The sequence below is a fragment of the Thunnus maccoyii genome, chromosome 10 (assembly GCF_910596095.1).
Source record: "Thunnus maccoyii chromosome 10, fThuMac1.1, whole genome shotgun sequence".
Lineage (NCBI taxonomy): Eukaryota > Metazoa > Chordata > Actinopteri > Scombriformes > Scombridae > Thunnus > Thunnus maccoyii.
Window position 1 is genome coordinate 14,708,098 of NC_056542.1, and position 19,682 is coordinate 14,727,779.

The window sequence follows — 19,682 nt, forward strand, 5'->3', positions numbered from 1 at the left end:
TAAACTAACCTAAGTCTAAAGAGATAAAAGAATGACTTTTGTAAGTAAAAAAAACAAAAAACTAACCTTAGTCTAAAGAGATAAAAGAATGACTTTTGTAAGTAAAAAAACAAAAAAAGGAGGATAGAAACTAATCTAAGTCTAAGGAAATTAAATAATGTCTTTTGTAAGTAAAAATAAAAAACTTCAATGAAGGTCTTTTTTTCCCCACTCACTCACCGGAAACCTGTCATTCATCAACTTCCGGTGTCACGGGGTACCTGGGAGACGGAGCAAAAAAGCGGGCATACCGATATCTTCTTTATTGTTTTCGCTGGCCTTAAAGCATTTGAACGCGTATACTTTTGTCTTTAAAAGTTTAACAAACCGCGCCGTGTGGGCCAGTGACCCGCCGGGATTTGTATTTGTCTCGTGAAACAGTCTCATTCATTCGGTTTTGGAACCCGCGAGCCGCCGCGCAGCGTCGCGAGCAGCAGGCCTATTCTTCTGGCTACAAGCTCATGAGCTAACGTTAGCAGGCTAACACATGAGAACACGTTTTCTGTCCCAATGACTCTGCTTTTACGTTGTAAATAAACACCACACTGCTAATGTGTGTGCCGGTTATTAAGTTTAAGTAATTCTGTTGCTAAGCGGGCTGCTAGTTAAAGAGAGTTTACTTGAGCTACATTAGCAAGCCACCTGTTTTTTTGAAGTGTTGTTCACTTTGTGCTAGCCTAAGCTAGCCGTCGCCAACTGAATAACGCAGTCGAGGAAAACGTAGTAGCCTCAACTTACAGAGATGTCGGACTTCGACGAATTTGAAAGACAGCTGTCTGAAAACAAACAAGGTAAATGAACCAGTTTCACATCAGTTACTGAAAACCGCTATTGATACTGTCGATTGGAGCAGCCGCCACCATGTTACCTAGCAATGGATGTGTCTATTTACTGGAACACTGTATTAGCCAGAGTCGTCAGATTCGATGTGGCTGTACCATTTCTGTTGCACTCGTCATATCTAATGTCAAATGTTGTCCGTCAGTGTTAGGTTTCTGGAGTGCATCTGAACTTCTGTAATTATATCGATATAGAAGTAAGTTAACTCGCGTTGTTTCTGTATGCAGGGTCAGGCTATAACATGGTATGCTCCTGCCAATGCCAGATGACTGAATGATTGGGACAGCTAGCATTCATTCTCTGCAACTGTTGTGTCTAGTGAACATTCATAATGCAAGTCGTCCATACGTTTGATTTCGTACTGCCTTCTGCCACCACCCATAGCTACTACAGTTATCGTACATTAAGCTCTCTTTAACCTAGATTTACAGTCACACGCATTACACCACACCTCCGTAGTGGATAATGTTAGTCTATGTATGTGAATTGCATTTGTTCTGCTCAGTGTGAGCTTGATAAATTATACATTTGGACAAAAGTTCAAACTACATACGCCTGTTTTGTCTGTTTTGTTTGGATACATTGCATAGATTGGTAACTAGTCAAGTCAATGTCATAGCATTGTTTAGCACTTTTCATACACAATGGCAGTTCAAAGTGCTTAACATCAGCATAAAAGCAATTAATCAATATGATAAAATCATTTTAAATCAAAGTTTAAAAATACAGAAATAAAACAATTAAAAATTAACACCATATAAAAAAAACACACAGAGAAAATAATAAAAAATAAAAGGGGAAAAAATGATAAAGAATTTAAAAGCAGTTGTCCAGCCACACACACAGGCAATAAATTGGCCAGCCATAAGCCTGAGAAAACAAAAAGATTTCAAAGGTGCAGTGTGCAGAATTTAGTAGCATCTAGTGAACCAGACTTGGCAGAAATGGAATATAATGTTCATTAGTGTGTTTTAATTAGTGTATAATCCCATGTAAATAAGAATCGTTGTGTTTTTGTTACCTTAGAATGAGCCCTTTATATCTACATAGGGAGCAGGTCCTCTTCCACGGAGGCCACAACATTGTGCCGCCATGTTTCTACAGTAGCCCAAAACAGACAAACAGACCAAACACTGGCTCTAGAGAGGGCCTTTCTAGAGAGGTTCTCCTGCACACTTAGAAGGGGAGGATGGGGGGAGGGGTATTCAGTTGATTGTGATTTGCAACCTCACTGTTAGATGCCACTAAATCCTACACACTGGTCCTTAAGTTTTCGTACAAACTTGAGAACAGTAGTGACTGATCTCAGGTCATCTGGTAGTTTGTCACCAAAGTAACTAAAAGGTCCCTCTGAAGACCGGGATCTTGCTTTGGTTACAGTTAGACGACAGCTACCAGATGACCTGAAGGGTCTGATTGGACTGTATTCAGTGAGCAGGTCAATAATATATTGGGGAGCCAAACAATTAAATATTTTATAGACATCTATACAGCATACTATTGCTAAGAGGTGTGATCTTATTATAGAATTGCTACCATATACATGCACTAGCCTTACCATATGAAATGTACAGGATATACTTACATATGTTGGACAGATTCATGTTCACTGGTGTTGTGCATCACCTTTCTAATTTCAAACTGAAGTCAGTTACTTTACTGGAGTCTTAGAGATGAAAACTATGCAGATGTTTCTGTTGACAATTATTTTTATCCCTGTATTTCTTTGTTTCCATTTTTCCACTGCCTACTTGTGTATGTGATTCCTTTTTATGTACCATTCTGTAACTTAACAATCATTCTGTCCCTCCAGCTGAAAGGGACAAAGAGAACCGCCACCACCGCCGCTCCTCTTCCCGCAGCCGTAGCAGAGAGAGGAAAAGGAGGAGCAGAGACAGGGATAGACGCAGCAGGGACCGCCGTGGGGACAGTAAGGAGCGCAGACACAGACGCAGGTTAGTACCTTCATATGGGCTGGGCGATATGACCAAAATCTCAAATCCCGATTTCATATCCTGATCACGATACCTATCCCGATATAGCACATTTTAATTCAATGAATAAATAGTTGGTCCGTGCCCTGATACTTCTGTGTCACATCTGTAGCTGCAACCATTAATCGATTAGTCAAACGGCAGAAAATAAAGTATCTGTTTTTCGATATTTTCTGACATTTTTTTAACCCTTACTATTCGGGTCAAATTTGACCCATTTTGACATTTGAAAGCAGTAAAAACACCATAAATGACATTCGTTAAGCCTGAAATTGTAGTGGTCCAGAATATACAAAAATGGAAATATTTCAAAATTATTTATTTTTGTGCAGCTGGTATAAATATTTGTACATAGAGGGTGTTCTGGGTCAAGTTTGACCCGTATTTATTCAAAGGGATTTTAAAGAGAGGGTCAAATCAAGGTAAATGGTGGTTATGTGGGACCTTAATACTGTCACGACAACTGCCCGTGTTCCCACCATATTGCTACATTTGCAAGGGTTCTCACATAGGTGGGAATCTGCACCTGCAAAAAAGCCTATAAAAAGTAACAAATCAAAGCCATCAATTACCATACAACCAACATAGTGGTTGCCACAGTAGCACAGTAGTCCAAATCTTATAGTCTCAGAGTCAGTTGCCACAAGGGGACAAAAGAGGGAGATGCAACTTCTGCAGTAGGGCATGTGGTTTACGGTCAGTGTTGATCGATGTTTTCAATGGTTATAATGAAACCTACCGTACAAAAACATTGTTGCATCCTCAACTTTCAATAAAATTCATAGAAATAATTATGGCTGTTTTGTTCTCCTGTTTTAGATAACATGAGATCCCAATATAGTGTGATAGTTGAAGTATTTTCTCTCAAACCTAAAGAAAACACTCTCCTCCCTCTTAAACATGAATGAAGGATTAATTACCCATTTATAAATGACTGATAAGATATATATATGTATGGATGCAAAATACATTTGTGGTTCACTATCTGGTATAGGGACTAATTACTGATTATAATACTTGAGCCGGGTCAGAAATGACCCGCTCCATACTATCAAGGGTCAGAATATGAACAGTATGTAAGGGTTAATGAAATGATTAACCAAAAAAAAAAAAAAATCAGTGATAAAAATAATTGTTAGTTGCATCCCTAGTCACATTATCATGTATCTCTCCCCACTGGCCTTGCAGTTCATGTAATTACCACAGGCAATGGGTCGTTTCAGTCAAGCATATGCAACGGCTGAGAATGGTGTTGACCATATTAATTTGAAGAAGCTATTTTTATCTCCGCCAAGCGTAAGCCTGGAGGAGATCATGTGTTTGGTCGTGTGTGTCCGTGTGTGTGTGTGCGTGTATCTGTCCACAGCTAATTTCGCATACAACTGGACCCATCAGCCTAACATTTTTTGTGCACATTTATGACTGCATGCTCAAGTACCTCTCATGGTTGCAGTGATTCACAATTGTTGAAAAAACAATTTTTATAAGACGTTATTTACCGCCATTGACTGCTGACTCCTCACTCCTCTTAATTGACCAGTAGGGGCCGCAAGTGATCAACAACTTCAGCAAAAGGCATTTCCGCCAATGCCTTTTGAGCATCTTCAGATTAATTCCATACCCGATATGTTATGATCCACTAAAGTTAGGCACAATATGAGATGAATAAATCCCCGTTAGCTTCACTTCTTGACTCTAAGCAAGCTGGGAGGGTCATTTGAGTGAGATTCAACGCTTCTTTGTTTGGGAGAGGAGAGGAAGGTAGGCAGGGGGTTTTATTTTGTGCGGCGTGTTATAACAAAATGTTCTAAATAACAATGTTTAAATTGAGAAGTTCGGACTTATCATCCCATTTATTGCTACCTTATTAAGTTTATACAGCTAGGCGAACCTAGGAGGAAGCTTTGTTACAATACCATTACACTATTCTATGCATCTTAAAGAAAACTGAGACTATACATGTCCTCAGAAATACCAGGCGGAGGTCTGCACTCTTCTAGTTTGGTTCTGGTGCTGTTTCATGTGTAAATAGCCTGTTTAGCAGATGCCTTAGAGCAGGGTCACGTAGACGTACAAAAGCATGCACACTTTTTGGACTTTGGCATCCACTCTGAGTGTGCGCACATGGATGCGTTTTTGCCACACCAGCATGTCTTCTCTACACTTTGTACTTCCACTCTTGGCACCGAACCAGTCGCCTACTGTACTGTAGGTGGTTGCAAATTCCAAATTCAAGCAATTTCACTCAGAAAATGACATTTAAAATCCATTGGCATTAAGCACGCTCCTGGCATCCATTCAAAATTTTGGGTGTTGATTTTGTCTCAGTAACACAGGCTGAAGCTATTCCTGGCATCAGTGCAAATTCATAAAAGCTTAAGAGCTGTCTGCAGGAAGTTGAAAAATTTGTGACTATAAAGTGTAGCAGTTGATTTATTTTGGCTGTCTTTAGATGAGCTAGTTGGGCTCTGTGAATTAAACCACTAAAAGTAAACCGTACTTTGATTAATGAAATGTTATTTTATTAATAAGAAAGAATAATATTTCAATAACAGGTTGACTTTTTATGTAGTCTATTTTGGACAATGTTATGTTGATGTTCTGTCCCTAAGCTCTGTGTCACAGGTACTAATGACATTGTTGTAATTTTGCCTTAAGCTTGTAGGACAAGCTTTTGGACACACAAAACAACAGCAGCTGCAACCTTATTTACGTTCTTGATCATTTCAAATGTTAGCACTGAATATCAAAACAAAGTTATAAGTTATAAAATGTCTAACAAGAATTTCAGATGCATCCAAGAATTACAAATCACACAGACTGTAGTTTATCTCCCGGGACACACTCTGGTGCAGAATAACATCAGATGTTTTTTACACTGGCCATAAAGCATGTGTGAGATTGTGTCATGTTGATTCTGAGCTGCAGTGTTTGATAAAATCTCTTTAGGCTTGTTGTTGCGGGAAAATTTTCACACAGATGCAAGTTTTTCCCACAACACTGCCAACCATAGTGATAACTACTCACCATGTCTGTCCTATATCTAGGGACACATGCTCTCTTATGGACACGCAACACATGCACATCTTTCTGAACATGATTGGGAAAGTTGAGGATAACATTTTCTGAAAAATATGCTTTCCTCTAGATCAGATATTAACAGTCAAACCTATAGATTACATTTGGACCAATATGCTTTTCAACAGTGTGAAGTGCACCTATATGCACATCTCTATAGTGGCTACTTCAATAGATTCTCTTGTTGGGTGTGACCTCTGCCAGTCATCCTTGTTGCTCCTTCTTTATTTTAAATACATTACTGGTGGATACATTTTCTCTTGTTGTAACAGCCTGTGTCAGCACTTGGTCAGAAGATATACAATTTGACCCCTCCCACTTAACTTTTGCTTTCATTGCACCATTAATGGCTCACAAATGGCATTGAGAGAGAGAGGCTCACTGAATGTGCTGTGTTGTCATTTGAACTCCAAAGGATTCTGCGCTTTTAGAAATACACAGATGGGCAAGGCTCCTGATAGATGTTTGTATTCGGCGAGGGGTCATAGAAATTTAGGCTCTAATTTTGTGACAAGGAAATGTTGGTGTATGTCATGATTGATTTGAGAGAAATGTGAAACCCTTCCAATGTCATTTCAGCTCACCATCCAGCTACCCCCAGGACAATGCTGGAAGGTAATACAGCAAACTTAACACAAAGCTGGTTTGTGCATTATTGCAACAACTGCAATTAAATGACGTGCCTCTGATTCTATGTACTATTGTCTTATTGTGTAAATGTCTGGATGGGGTTTGCTATCCCTTCTATTCCCTTCTACCTTCATTTTTACAAGTTTTACAATGTTTTCATTGATGCAAATCCCCTCAAACTTTCCTAGATTTTGTTCTATATTTTGCATATATTTTTGAAGACATAGCCCATCATCGGCTCTAGTAGTTTTGTGCAGACCTAATAAGAGATTTCTGTTCACGTGTTGGCTGTTCTTCTTTTACTTCACCTCTCCTCTCTTCATCCTACAGTCGTTCTCCGCATCGTGAGAAGAAGAAGAAGGTGAAGAAGTACTGGGATGTTCCCCCGCCTGGTTTTGAACACATCACTCCCATGCAGTACAAAGCCATGCAAGGTAACTTCTCAATTTTCTTTTTTGATTACGTTTTAATAGGGTTCCTATTTACAGAGTTGGAATTTTGTTTTGTTGTTACTAAGATATGTTTAGTGCAACTTTACCTTACTATAGCCTGTCAGTAATATGCACATCAAGCACCTGTATGATTGGAGTAGTAAAATATATTATTGAATGTTTCCTGTGTTCGTCTTTACCCCCCAGCTGCAGGCCAGATTCCAGCCACAGCCCTCCTGCCAACCATGACTCCAGATGGCCTGGCTGTTACTCCCACCCCTGTACCTGTTGTGGGCAGCCAGATGACCCGGCAGGCCCGCCGACTGTACGTGGGAAACATCCCCTTCGGGATCACAGAGGTGAGGGAAAAAAACAGCTTTTAGTTTAGATTAGATAGTTAGATTACCTAAAGCGTCTGTTTCATCCCGGTGGAGTTAATCATTTCTACATTAAAGGTGCAGTGTGTAGAATTTAGTGTCATCTAGCAGGACGGACTTGACAGCGATGGAATATAATTTTCATGAGTATGTTTTAATTAGTGTATAATCCCATGAAAATAAGAATTGTTTTTGTTACCTTAGAATGAGCCCTTTATATCTACATAGGGAGCAGGTCCTCTTCCGCAGAGCCCACCATGTTGCACCGCCATGTTTCTACAGTAGCCCAGAACAGACAAACCAAACACTGACTCCAGAGAGGGCCTTTCAAGTTTTTCAGAGTCTCCTACATGCTTGGAAGGGTCGGGATATTCAGTTGGTTGCAATCGGCAACCTCACCGCTAGATGCTACTAAATCATTCACGCTGATCCTTTAATTGGAATAAATGGTTTTCTTCATTTCATCCTTGCCTTCTGTTTAGGAGTCCATGATGGACTTCTTCAATGCCCAGATGCGTTTGGGTGGTCTTACTCAGGCCCCTGGAAACCCTGTCCTTGCAGTACAGATCAACCAGGATAAGAATTTTGCCTTCCTTGAGGTGAGATAATACGTTCATGAACATATCATTTATTGGGTAAATCTATGAATTTAAGTTAATGGCCTGTATTTTTTTCTGTACAGTTCCGCTCAGTGGATGAAACAACACAGGCCATGGCTTTTGATGGCATCATCTTTCAAGGCCAGAGTCTTAAGATTCGCCGTCCCCATGATTACCAGCCCCTGCCCGGCATGAGCGAGAACCCCAGTGTCTATGTGCCTGGTACACAGCCAATTAATGGTTTTTACCTCTACGTACTGTTGGCATAATTCATAAATAATTTGATTTTAATACAAGAGCTTGCTCTAGTTGTTTCTCTGTTCATGTTTCTCACTGTCATGTTTGTCTCGTGTAGGTGTGGTGTCCACAGTGGTGCCTGACTCGGCTCATAAGCTCTTCATTGGTGGCCTGCCCAACTACTTAAATGATGACCAGGTCAGTGTGTGTGCCTTAAAGGTAGAGTCAATGATTCTGGAAAAAGATGTTGAACACAGTATTTGTAAAATTCAGCGAATATCTCCTCACAGTTTGCTCGCTGTCCCTTCTGTATGTGCACTGAAAAAAAATCTGGTGTTCATACGCAGCCCTGGCTCTGTAAATGGGAAATAAACAAAATTAAAGCTGCAAGCAGCGATTATCGGGCCCTCGCGCCGTTGCGTACGTCGTGTTGGGAGCAGTCAAAGTGCTTCAGTCGCAGGCATGTAGATGTCTCTTATAGCAATTTCCTCTGTCATGGCGAAACATCAAAACTCAACGCCACGCCACGGCCACACGCTTCAACGATAGCTAAATTATAGCATATTAGGCACATTACTGCCACCCTCCGCTTCGGACTGTAGACCAAATATTAAATCCTACACATCAATCCTGTCTGTCTAATAAACTCAAAAAAAACCCCAAAAAACTGCTACTCCACCCACTTGGCAGGTTCATTAAAGTTTTAATACTGACCTAGGAGGAGATAGCGTTTATTCAAGGTCCAAAATTGGCACAACGTCATACTTTCGTTGGTGAATTGTGGACTTCCTGTTAGATTTAGGTCAGGGGTGTCAGCGTATGATTTGTAGGTCCTGATGAGACGAATAATTGAGTTTTGGTTCGATTTCTCTACGACATTCCTACGGGCCGTGGCGGCCATTTTAGTGACATAGGTGGTGCATTGTAGAGCACATTTTGGCACTTTGGGGATAATTTTTACATTTTATCAAATTTTTCACCAGACCTGATGTGCTTGCCAAATTTGGTGAGTTTTTGAGCATGTTTAGGGGGTCAAATTTAGGGTTGAAGTGGCGGATTAATGAAGAAAGAAAGAAACAGAACAGATACAAGAGGGTCTTCGCTCCTTTGGGGCTCAGGCCCTAATAAAAACACTATTCCAGCCAATCAGCAGGGGGCGTTTGTGCTTGTGCACAGGACAGCTGTCTGTGTGAGGACATGACAGTCTCCCGTCTCCAGCACCCATTGAATGGCGGGAGAGAGAGAGGCTGTGGCCAATTCACATAGAAAGTGTTTTCTTATGGAAGAGATATGCTTCCATTTTATTAAATGTATCAGTACACACTGAATCAGAGACAAACCCCCTGCGTTTTTTTATGCTCTGAGTTTATTTCTGTCACTAGTATTAGCTGCTTGGAAATAAATATTTTGACAGTTTCTCTAAAAGCCAACTATAGTTTGAGTTCATTATTATTTCAGTGGATTCAACACAACACACAAGTATTTTACTGTACTAACTTCCGTGGTCCTTGATTTCTGAGACTACAACCTTTTTGAAAGGTGTAAACACTCTTTTGGTCTGAGTCTCATCCTCTGACAACACTATCCCTGTATTAAACATTTTCATTAAAAGCTTTTTACAGTTCTGTTTATTCTATCATACTGAATTTTTGGAAATAACTGAACCTGAAGTGACTCTTGTGCCTCATGTGTCTCAGGTGAAGGAGCTGTTGACGTCTTTTGGCCCCCTGAAGGCCTTTAACTTGGTGAAGGACAGCGCTACAGGCCTATCTAAAGGATATGCCTTTTGTGAATATGTTGATGTCAACCTTAATGACCAGGTAACCACAAAAAATAAGTTCACAGGACATTGTGACATTTATTATTCCCCTTTTTAATAAACAGACATTTTTTTAATGGAAATTTGTCAATTCAACCTTCTACAGGTATTTGCCCTCTGAGTTACAGTATAATTGAAAACCTTTATCATTTCAGGCTATTGCTGGGCTGAACGGCATGCAGCTGGGAGACAAGAAGCTCCTGGTGCAGAGAGCCAGTGTGGGATCCAAGAACGCCACTCTGGTAAGTGTCCAGGGGCTGGACAGATGACAGCAGGGTGGTGGGAGGCTGGATGCTCATGTAGAATTGTTACAAGAGATATATTAGATGTTATAGATATAGATGGTAGAAGAATAATTCCTTATTAGATCAACTTTAGCAATGTATCTGCTACACACAGCAGTTTTGTGTTAAAGTGTGTTTACATTATAACACAAGAAAAAATTTTGCAAACACATCAGCTAATGACAGCTTAAAACAGTCATTGCATTTGTGTGAATTTCAGTCTGTCATTGAAATTCATGGAACTTAAAGGGAAAATTTGCCGATTTTCAACCAGCATTGTATCATTACAACGTGGGTAGTATATGCAAATGAACAATGTTTAACTTCCCTCCATGTTGCCTGCACCCAGAGCTTCACGCTCATTTGTTGGCAAAAGTCTCAGACTTTGGAGATCTGCCTTAGACTATAAACTATGTTTCGTCATATTCTGTAGTGGTGCCTTCAAGGACTGTCAAAGGTGGGTCTCGCAAAACACCATGTTATGCTAGCAATAGAGAAAAGCAGACACTAAAATATCATACTACTAAAAAAATATCAGCATATTTGGAAGAAAACTAGTTTAATGATACAAGGCCGAACATCGCACTGTGGAATCAGACACAACAGAGTGTGGATGAAAAAGCGACCATGGTAGCTACGTTAGAGCTGCGAGCGAGAGAGAGAGAGGCGCCGCAGTCAGACAGGCGACTGCAGCATTGACCAGTGCGAGGAGAATGCTTTGTTTGCTGACGGAATATTATATTGGACTTTTCCAACTCTGAGTACAGATCAGAACTATAGCGACTGTGTTACCTGTAGCTTATGTGGCTGCATTCAGCAAGAGCATTATCCAGTCCTGGCTCCTCATCGTCCAAAATGGGTAAAAGAAACAGCATTTGGTTGCAATTTCTCACCCCTTCGTCCATGATTGTTTCCCAAAACAAGCTGAAATGAAGACGACAGAGTCGGGGTTTTTTTTTGACTGTCCATTGGCACCGTGCAGCACGCGTTTAGTTTGTAATGATTCACATAATGTTAACTGACTCCAGCACACTGTTTGTTTTATGATCCTTGCACACTGGTGTGATATATCCAGACTCGATGAGGAAAAACATTTTGTAAATGGAAAATAAGCCTCAGTAAAAAGATATAACGCAGCTCCCTAACTTTGTGTCTGTACTCGCTGCCTACGTTCTGTAAATATACTGTCAGTAGATGATCGGACAGGACGTGTGCAATGCATTCTGGTTGTTGTAGGATCCCCCCTTAATAGCGGTACGGGCAATCTACAGCCTTTTTCAGCTGTTTTCTCTAGTCATAGGGCACCAATTTCAAAAATAATTGCACATTTCTACTACATAGGTGACCTAGTTTTTAAGAAATAATATTTACAGCGGTGAATTTTCCCTTTAAAACACACTAGACTGAATGACTTTTAAACTCGTGTTTCATAATGAGCAACTATAGTATTGTCACTATGTGCTTGTCAGGATTTCCACAATCAAGTCAAGCTCTTTTCCTTCAGGTTTATTAAAAAAACCAGGAAAAAACAATCAATGTTTTGATATGATTAACTTTACTGGTGTTTGTCCTGTCCACCATGTAAGAAAATAATCATGATTTAACACATAATGTATTTTCAGATGAAGAAACAAGAAAACACTATCAATAAATAAAGTACATCCAGATAAGCAGCATGAAGCTGGATACAAAATCAGTTTTCAAAACCTCTTTTGAGAAAGTGAGTTTTGATTGGTTATGTAATCTTAAGTCCCAACCCCCGTTCCTTACATTTTCTGATACCCAGTGGTAAATAAAAGCAAAACCGAAACGAGATATGAGAAAATATTTTGTAATTTACAGGAACCAAACAAACCTTTCAGGGATTTCTTAAAAGTTTAAAAAAAAACTAATCTTTTTTTAAAACCTCTATTTATCCAGGAAGTCTCTTGAAATGCATTATCTCATTTCTAATAGAGACTTGAGAGTGACTTGGCCAAATGGCAGTGAAGGATAGATTAAACAAAGTGGCATAAAAAAAAACATTCACATTATGCACAGTAACAGAGGACCTGAGATGCATAATAACTTGCAACAAGCTGTTATGTAAAATATGCCATTAACCTTGTTCTAACCTTTGCGTCTGTCCTTCCAGACAAGTATAAACCAGACCCCCGTGACGCTGCAGGTGCCAGGTCTGAATAGCTCAGTGACTCAGATGGGTGGTCTGCCCACCGAGGTGCTGTGTCTGATGAACATGGTGGCACCAGAGGAGCTCCTGGATGATGAAGAGTATGAGGAGATCGTGGAGGACGTCAGGGACGAGTGCAGCAAGTACGGCCAAGTCAAGAGCATTGAGATACCTCGACCTGTGGACGGCCTGGAAGTGCCTGGGACCGGCAAGGTATGAACTGTTTATATCTGACTCAATAATCCAAAGTAGATGTTATAATATATGATTTGATGATATGCTAAATGTTGTTTTCTACACTTTTTTGTAGATCTTTGTGGAGTTCATGTCAGTTTTTGACTCCCAGAAAGCCATGCAGGGGCTGACAGGAAGGAAGTTCGCCAACAGGGTGGTGGTGACCAAATACTGCGATCCAGACGCATATCACCGCCGGGACTTCTGGTAGAGGAGGCATGAAGAGAAGTGGGGGTGGGGGTGGGGGTGGGGGTGGGAGGGAGGGAGGGATGGAGGGGGATGTGTACTTCCTATTTCCAGATCAGATCCCTCTGAGTGATTTGGTAGAGCAACATTTCAGGTAGATCTGAGAGTATTAATCATTTGGCAAATGGCTTTGGTGGTATCCAGTATATCATTTGAGATCTACAAAATGTCTAGCAGTTAAAACACAGATTTGGACTTGGAGGAATGGGAAGGGTTTATATTCAGTCCATAACAAAGAGGGGCTAGGTTTGGGTGGTGAGGGTATAGCTAGGCGGGCAGGGGAGGGGAGGGTGGGGGGGTGTCAAAGATTTTTGAGAAATGTGTGTAATAATAGGTCCAGGTTGGGGTCAACAATTTTTATACTTTGTGAGACAGGGATGTCATTTTGGGTGGGAGGGGGGTGCCACACTTTAAGGTTTGTATTTAAATGGAGGTAGCCTGTTTTAAGTACATTAAGAAGGAGTTACAGTTGGGAACTAACTGGACTATTCCGATTGAGAAGAGGGATGGGAAAAAACAGGAGTGTTTATTTGTGAAAGGGAGATGTGGGGGAGATGGTTGAGGAAGATGAGGGCATTTTTGTTTGACCATCTAATGTAGATATACAGTAGCTGTAACATCCACTTCGGTTTTGCCATCATCATTAGAAAGACGAGAGGAGACTCCTCATTTTTTGGATTTTTTTTTTTTTTTCCTATGTTTGGACTTCATAATTTCTTCATGTTCCTTCATTTTCGTCAGACTACTGCCCCCCTCAGGACGATTGTTAGAGAATCTGTCGTCTAAATGGACTCTATCTGAATGTCAGCTGTTATTGTTCCAATACTGTGTGTAGCTTCACTGATTTGAGCTGTAATATCACCTTGTATTCAGGCAGCAGAATAACATGAACTGCAGAAAAGAACGTTTAATTATTCCAGTTTGATTTTCTTTTCTCTTTTTTTTTCTGTTTTCTGTCATTTTCTTTCACGTCCATCTTTTGTGCACAGCTTTTAACAGGTTCGATTGTCATGTCTCAGCAGTTCAGTCCTGTAATATTCAGAGAAAATAAACAATGGAAGATCGGGAGAGGCAAACGATTGGTATCTAATAGGGGATTTATCTATTCCTTACCAAAAAGCCTTAAATATTATTCCATGTCAATTCTCTTTGGAAAGAAATTCGGCTTGCCCCTCTATCAATGCTGTATGTTCATAGCTGTCACTATCTTGTGCTTTAGCCTTGCATTACCAGTTCATTTTACCCTGTTTCCCTACAATTTTGGGATGTAAGCTGTGTTGGACCCCGTTGTTTTTTTTTTTTTTTTTTTGTGCAACGTCTCACCTCTTTGACAAGACCAAATAAACACATGACTAATACTTACGACTCATGTTTTACAGATGACTGTTGATGGGCACTATGCTACAGAGTGAAACCAAAACCACCACTTCTCTCTGTTCTATCAACTCTCAGCCTGATTTATAAAAACAAAAACAAAAAATAAATTAGATAATTTGATAACTGATGGCTTGTCTATGCAAAAAAATGAAAACTAAACAGTGTTGCAACGGCTTGTTTCAGAGATGAATGAATCAAAGCCTGCAGAAGACGACTTACTATCATACACCTAATTGAATTTCAGCAAAATTCATCTGTTATGATTTTAAGTAGTTACTTTTTAACTGAGGATTTTCACTAAGAAATACTTGTTGGTATGTTAAAAAGTTGTCCATATGTACTTAAACAAAATCTGCTTTTCTCTCATCTCCCTCATCTTCTGCCCTTGATTCTCTGAGGACCACATGTTCACACTGTACGGGCTTGAGACTATGCTTTCATTTGATACTTTGGGTTGCTTAAAACAGAGCTGAAGAGAGATTGTGTCAGTGATAACACTTGAGATGTTCCTCCTTACTTTCTGAAGTCTGCTTTTTCAGTGTCACTGTGTCATTTAATTTTTTTTTCTCTAAAAAAAAAAAAATGATTTCTTAAACTAATTAAAACCTAAAACCACATCTAGTTTATAAAAGCTGAAACAGTCTTTCATTTGTCCAATTTGTTTTCAGATGTTGATTAAAAACTGAATTTACATGATGCCTTTTATTTGTTGTGCTCCTCTCTTACGCACTTCCACATCCACCAACCCACTGCAGCACACTTTTATTCAAGTATTCAAGTGGTGACATTCACAGTTAATCATGGAGATGGAGTAGACTGGAGCCAAGTCCGGTCAGTTTCATTCAGTTGATGGCATAATTTATCAAGCCCTGTAGTTAATGATGATGTCCAAGCGATGGAGCCATTTCACAGTTACAAGTTATTTTATCAGATTGCTTAAAGTAAATTGCTATATATTACTTCTCATACTGCAACAGAGTGTGGGTGAGTGTATTTTCCACAACTCAAATCCTTGCATCCCATCGGCTCCTTTATTGCTGAAAACTCAACTTCTTCGAATATGTTTTTGCAAATATATACTTTACATATACAATTCAAACAGGAAAATCTTCCAGATCATTTTACAATGCTGCTCATCTTATCTTAAAACAAATTCAGAGGTTTACTCTTAACCAAACACTCCATCTTCCTAAACCTAAACCTTACCATACCTAAACATCAGGTACTATCATAAACTTATGGGACTCTTTTTCTTATTTGGTTAAAGTTACTTCTTCCTGTCCTATAAGACATATTTAAAATAGTCTTCTGTCTCCATTTTATTTATTTTCTCATGTCATATCCTGTGTAAATATAATTTGAAATAAGCACCTTTGGGTTTTTTTTCCCTCCCTGGACATTTATTTTAATGTTATTTGAATGTCATTTGGTTGATTTTGAACCTGTGTATATAAACAAAACTAATATTTACACCTCTTATCACATAACTTTATATAATTATGAATTGCTGGAGAAGCATCTATGCTTGCTGTTTCAAAATCCGCCCAGATATCAAGTTGTTTTGGCCAATGCTTTTTTATTTCGATCAGTCCACATGAGTTCACAGTCCCGGTCAGCAGCAATAAATGCCATAAAGGCCGTGTCCACCTGGGATTTATTCAACAGGGAGTTCCTGTAAAACAGTTGCAGGAAATCATCAAATCTCTGACATGAAATAATGTCCTGTGTCAGCTCTATACTGCCCATTTCCATCTGCATCGCTGCACCCCACTGCACAAGACCCAGCAGCAGGGCCACTGATGCAACACTCTATACCCTGTTCCCTGAGGGCGAAGATAAAAAAAAAAAAACAGCTCTGCCGGGCTGCTAGAGCCATATCCACTAGAGGAAACATGTTATACTGACCCTGCCTCTCTTATAGATCAGGAAACTCAGGCTGTCTAACATAGGACCTATTAAATGTTATTAGCAGCCCTCCCCGGGCCTGGTGCTGCAGTGAAGATTGTAAATACATTATCTCCCTCTAGTGGTGAATGTCAACCTCTGTGATGGTCATTGTCATTCTGAGCAGTGCTCCCCCATTGATCCTCATTCAGAAAGATAGAACACTGCAGCAGAGGGAGAGTGCAACACTGAAGTAGGATGGATGCGGTACTCTATATACATGGGCCAGTTTGCATTCAACTTACAGTAGTTGAGATAATGTAAACATCTCTGCCAATAACTCAAAAACACAGGTACAAACAGAGGTCAGGTTGAATGCAAATATGCATTTTTGATATGTCACAGTAGGAAAAGCACTGGTGTAAATAATCAAATGAATGATGGCTGAATTCCATTTAGCTGCTTTAGTTTCAAGGTCCTTGCTTCATGCATGCTGGTTCAATGTCACACTGGCCATGAACAGAGCCATCGTTAATTGTTATTAATGACACGCGCTCTGCAAAAGGTCTTAGCAGCGCTTGTCAATCTTGGTAACACCTTAGATTACGGTCTGCAACATTCAGCATAATCACTCCCAATTTACAGTGTAATTTTCTGTACTAACAGTGTACCAGTACAGTAGCTACCGATTCATATATGTAGGTACAAGGGAAGATTGAAGTTAGGAAACAGGGGCTTACAATCTGGGAATTTACAAAAGATTTATGCTGCAGGTATATTTAAAAGATCCCCTCCAGACATATAAAAAAATGATCTGTTTGGAATCATAATGTGTCTAATATGGTTTTTATACAAAAAAAGTTGAACCCTGTAATATTAGACGCATGGGTATCTGTTAGTTACAAATGCTATAATTATACTACAGTATAAATTCTTGTTAAATTCTCAGATTGAGTAAACTGACAGAACTGGACAGTGTATGTGGGATCCACTGAAAGTAAACTACTGTGCCTGTATTATATGGTAATGAAGGAACGTGTCAAGCAGTGCAACTGTGGATCAATGATGTGTTTAGTTTTTTGGACAACAATGTGGCACAGTGGGATAAGATTTGTCAGGCTTTGGATACACAAAAAATACCAGAATGATTTGTTTGGTTGTGGTCTTTTCGTGGGACATTAACAAAAATACAGATACATATAATATCGCTGGATATTCTCCTTTAATTGGGGAAATATTCTCACTCTCCACATATGAAATGGATGCAGCTATAATGTGCACAAGTGTGGGCAATGTGTGCATGGGTGCATGGGTGCATACATGCATACGAGCATACATGTGCACAGCTCAGCGTGTTCAAGCATAAATCAGTACTGCTGACAGGGGCACTTGAGTGATGTCAAGAAAAGGTTGTTCACATCAGCATACTGTAGATTATTGATGGCCTCGGACTGTCTGTGGACATTTTCTATCAATCTCGTATGATGGAGGAGCCGAGATAGGTTGTGTAATTAGAAGCAAAGTCATTTTAAAGAATTGACACACATATGTGCATTAAAACAGATAGCTGTCCTCCAGATTAATCAATTTATCATGGCTGTCATGTGCCCAACATGTTTCCCATATCTCTGAGAAAGTCTAACTGCAAACTGCGCCAGCCACACTGCAATCTCTCCAAAAAAAAAAAAAAAGGAACAAGGCTTGACTGTTTTGGACATTGTAGGTGTTTATTTTCCTGTCACAGCCTACAGCCTGATTCGTCCCTTTCCTCCGATTCTTTCCTGTTCTGTCTCTCTGTCCCTGGCTCACTCTCAGTTTGCATCACAGTCCCCCCCACCCCTCCCCCCCTCTCTCCCCATCCCCCCTCACCCTGCCCTCCCAGAGCGTGGCTGGCCGCTGGGGTTGGCCTCTCTCTCACTGTGCCACGTATGTAACCTAAACTGTGTAAGAGCCAAGCAGGGCTGGGCCACGAGAAAAGCTTTCCACAAAACCAGGCTGAGACTCAGAAATCTCCCAGGACCTTGTTTAGTGAGGAATGAAATAGGGCTGCACAATATCGTTTTCCTCTCCCAACATCTTCATTTCCGGATGGTGTAGTCCATATTTGCATCTACTGTACCTCGGATACTGTACCTCAGACCTTTTTATCCCACTTTCATCTTCTTTTTCCCATCTTTCTTCCACTTTATTTCTCTGTCTCCATATGTGTCTCTCTCTCTGTTGCTTTTTCTGTCTCCCCCGTTTCACTTAAACTCTCTGTCTGATTTTCACCTTCCTCACACTGTATTGTGTTGCTGTAAAATGCTATCCTGGCCCCTCTCATATAAACACAGGCTCCTCATTCGCCCTTACTTAATGTCATTAACAGGTGGCTGTCAAAAATAGACATGTACACACACACACACACAAACAGCGAGGCCGTCACAGATACAGACATGTTTTTAATGGCTGGGCTGTCATCGTGTGCGTAGACCACCCTGCAGCACTACTGGTCATTGATTTAAGATCTACAACATGTATGGAGAATGAAAAGGGTGCTGTTGAGATTGAAAAGGAGTTGGAGGTGCAGTGTGGGGGCCAATACCAGTGCACACACACACATTTAATCATGAACCATATTAACCAACCAGGCTGCAGCCCCCTCCCCTGTTACACTCACTTTCCATAACTCTTACGTACCTCCTTCCCACCCCTTTTCCCTCTCTCTCTCACTAACTCTCTCATCGCTATTCTGCCCCTCTGTTAACTTTCAAGCTTCTCTTCCTCCTGAACTGAACAACACACACCAAACAGGTCAGACTTATTCCTCTTTTAAGTGTATTTTTTGCTTACTCATGCCCACATGTCACACAGGTAGTGGTGGGTATTGATGGAGACATGATAGAGAGAGTTTCTCATCTCCACAATGTTTACAACACAAAATGCACTCGTGTGTAGCCTACAGGTTTATCTTCTGCTCAGCTGCTAAAGAACGTAGGTCAATGCACCATCGTTTATGTTGTATTATCAACCTCAAAAACACACATGTATACATGCTTTGGATCGTCTGGTCTTACAAAGTGAGCATTTGTCTGTGTTATCCCGCCTGTAGAGTAGCCTGACATGTCTGACCCCTCTGATCATCCTGTGGTTAATATGGATGTAATGTGATCGAGGTTTGTAATTCTATGACCACTAACTTGGCTGTCAGCAGCTGCAGTCTTAATATTCTTTATTACAGTTAATGCTGGTGGGGTATTCTAATACATGGCTGCTATTCCAAACCTGTAGTTCCTTAGAGACATGCGTATATGCTTTAGGTTAGCTCTTGATATTAGAAGATCTTCACAATGCTCGCTCTCAACAAGTGCTGGGTGACATCGATGTTATTGTTTGTGTTGTCTAAATAAATGATTCCAAGCAAGCTGTAATTAAAACCTGCTACAATAAGTAACTCAAGAGTT

At 40.2% G+C, this 19,682-nt stretch overlaps 1 protein-coding gene across 2 annotated transcripts; it reads left to right on the forward strand.

Annotated features, from left to right (window-relative positions):
* The first annotated feature begins 229 nt into the window (after positions 1-229).
* u2af2a (U2 small nuclear RNA auxiliary factor 2a) lies at positions 230-12,961 on the forward strand. 2 transcript variants are annotated; one of them, XM_042423914.1, is made up of 12 exons: positions 230-830; positions 2,693-2,834; positions 6,531-6,566; positions 6,912-7,015; positions 7,220-7,371; positions 7,872-7,988; positions 8,072-8,228; positions 8,344-8,423; positions 9,923-10,045; positions 10,200-10,286; positions 12,463-12,711; positions 12,809-12,961. In XM_042423914.1, the coding sequence occupies exons 1-12, from the start codon at positions 782-784 to the stop codon at positions 12,941-12,943; spliced, it is 1,431 nt and encodes a 476-aa protein (XP_042279848.1). In that variant the 5' UTR covers positions 230-781; the 3' UTR covers positions 12,944-12,961. The 2 variants fall into 2 exon arrangements, with proteins under 2 accessions (XP_042279848.1, XP_042279849.1); XM_042423915.1 differs by having other exon boundaries at positions 231-830; positions 8,072-8,210.
* Positions 12,962-19,682: the final 6,721 nt, after the last annotated feature.

Coding starts and splice junctions, on each gene's coding strand:
- u2af2a (XM_042423914.1), top strand. CDS start 782: ATGTCGGACTTCGACGAATTTGAAAGACAGCTGTCTGAAAACAAACAA. Junction 2,835..6,530: donor GAGCGCAGACACAGACGCAG/GTTAGTACCTTC, acceptor ATGTCATTTCAG/CTCACCATCCAGCTACCCCC. Junction 7,016..7,219: donor GCAGTACAAAGCCATGCAAG/GTAACTTCTCAA, acceptor TTTACCCCCCAG/CTGCAGGCCAGATTCCAGCC.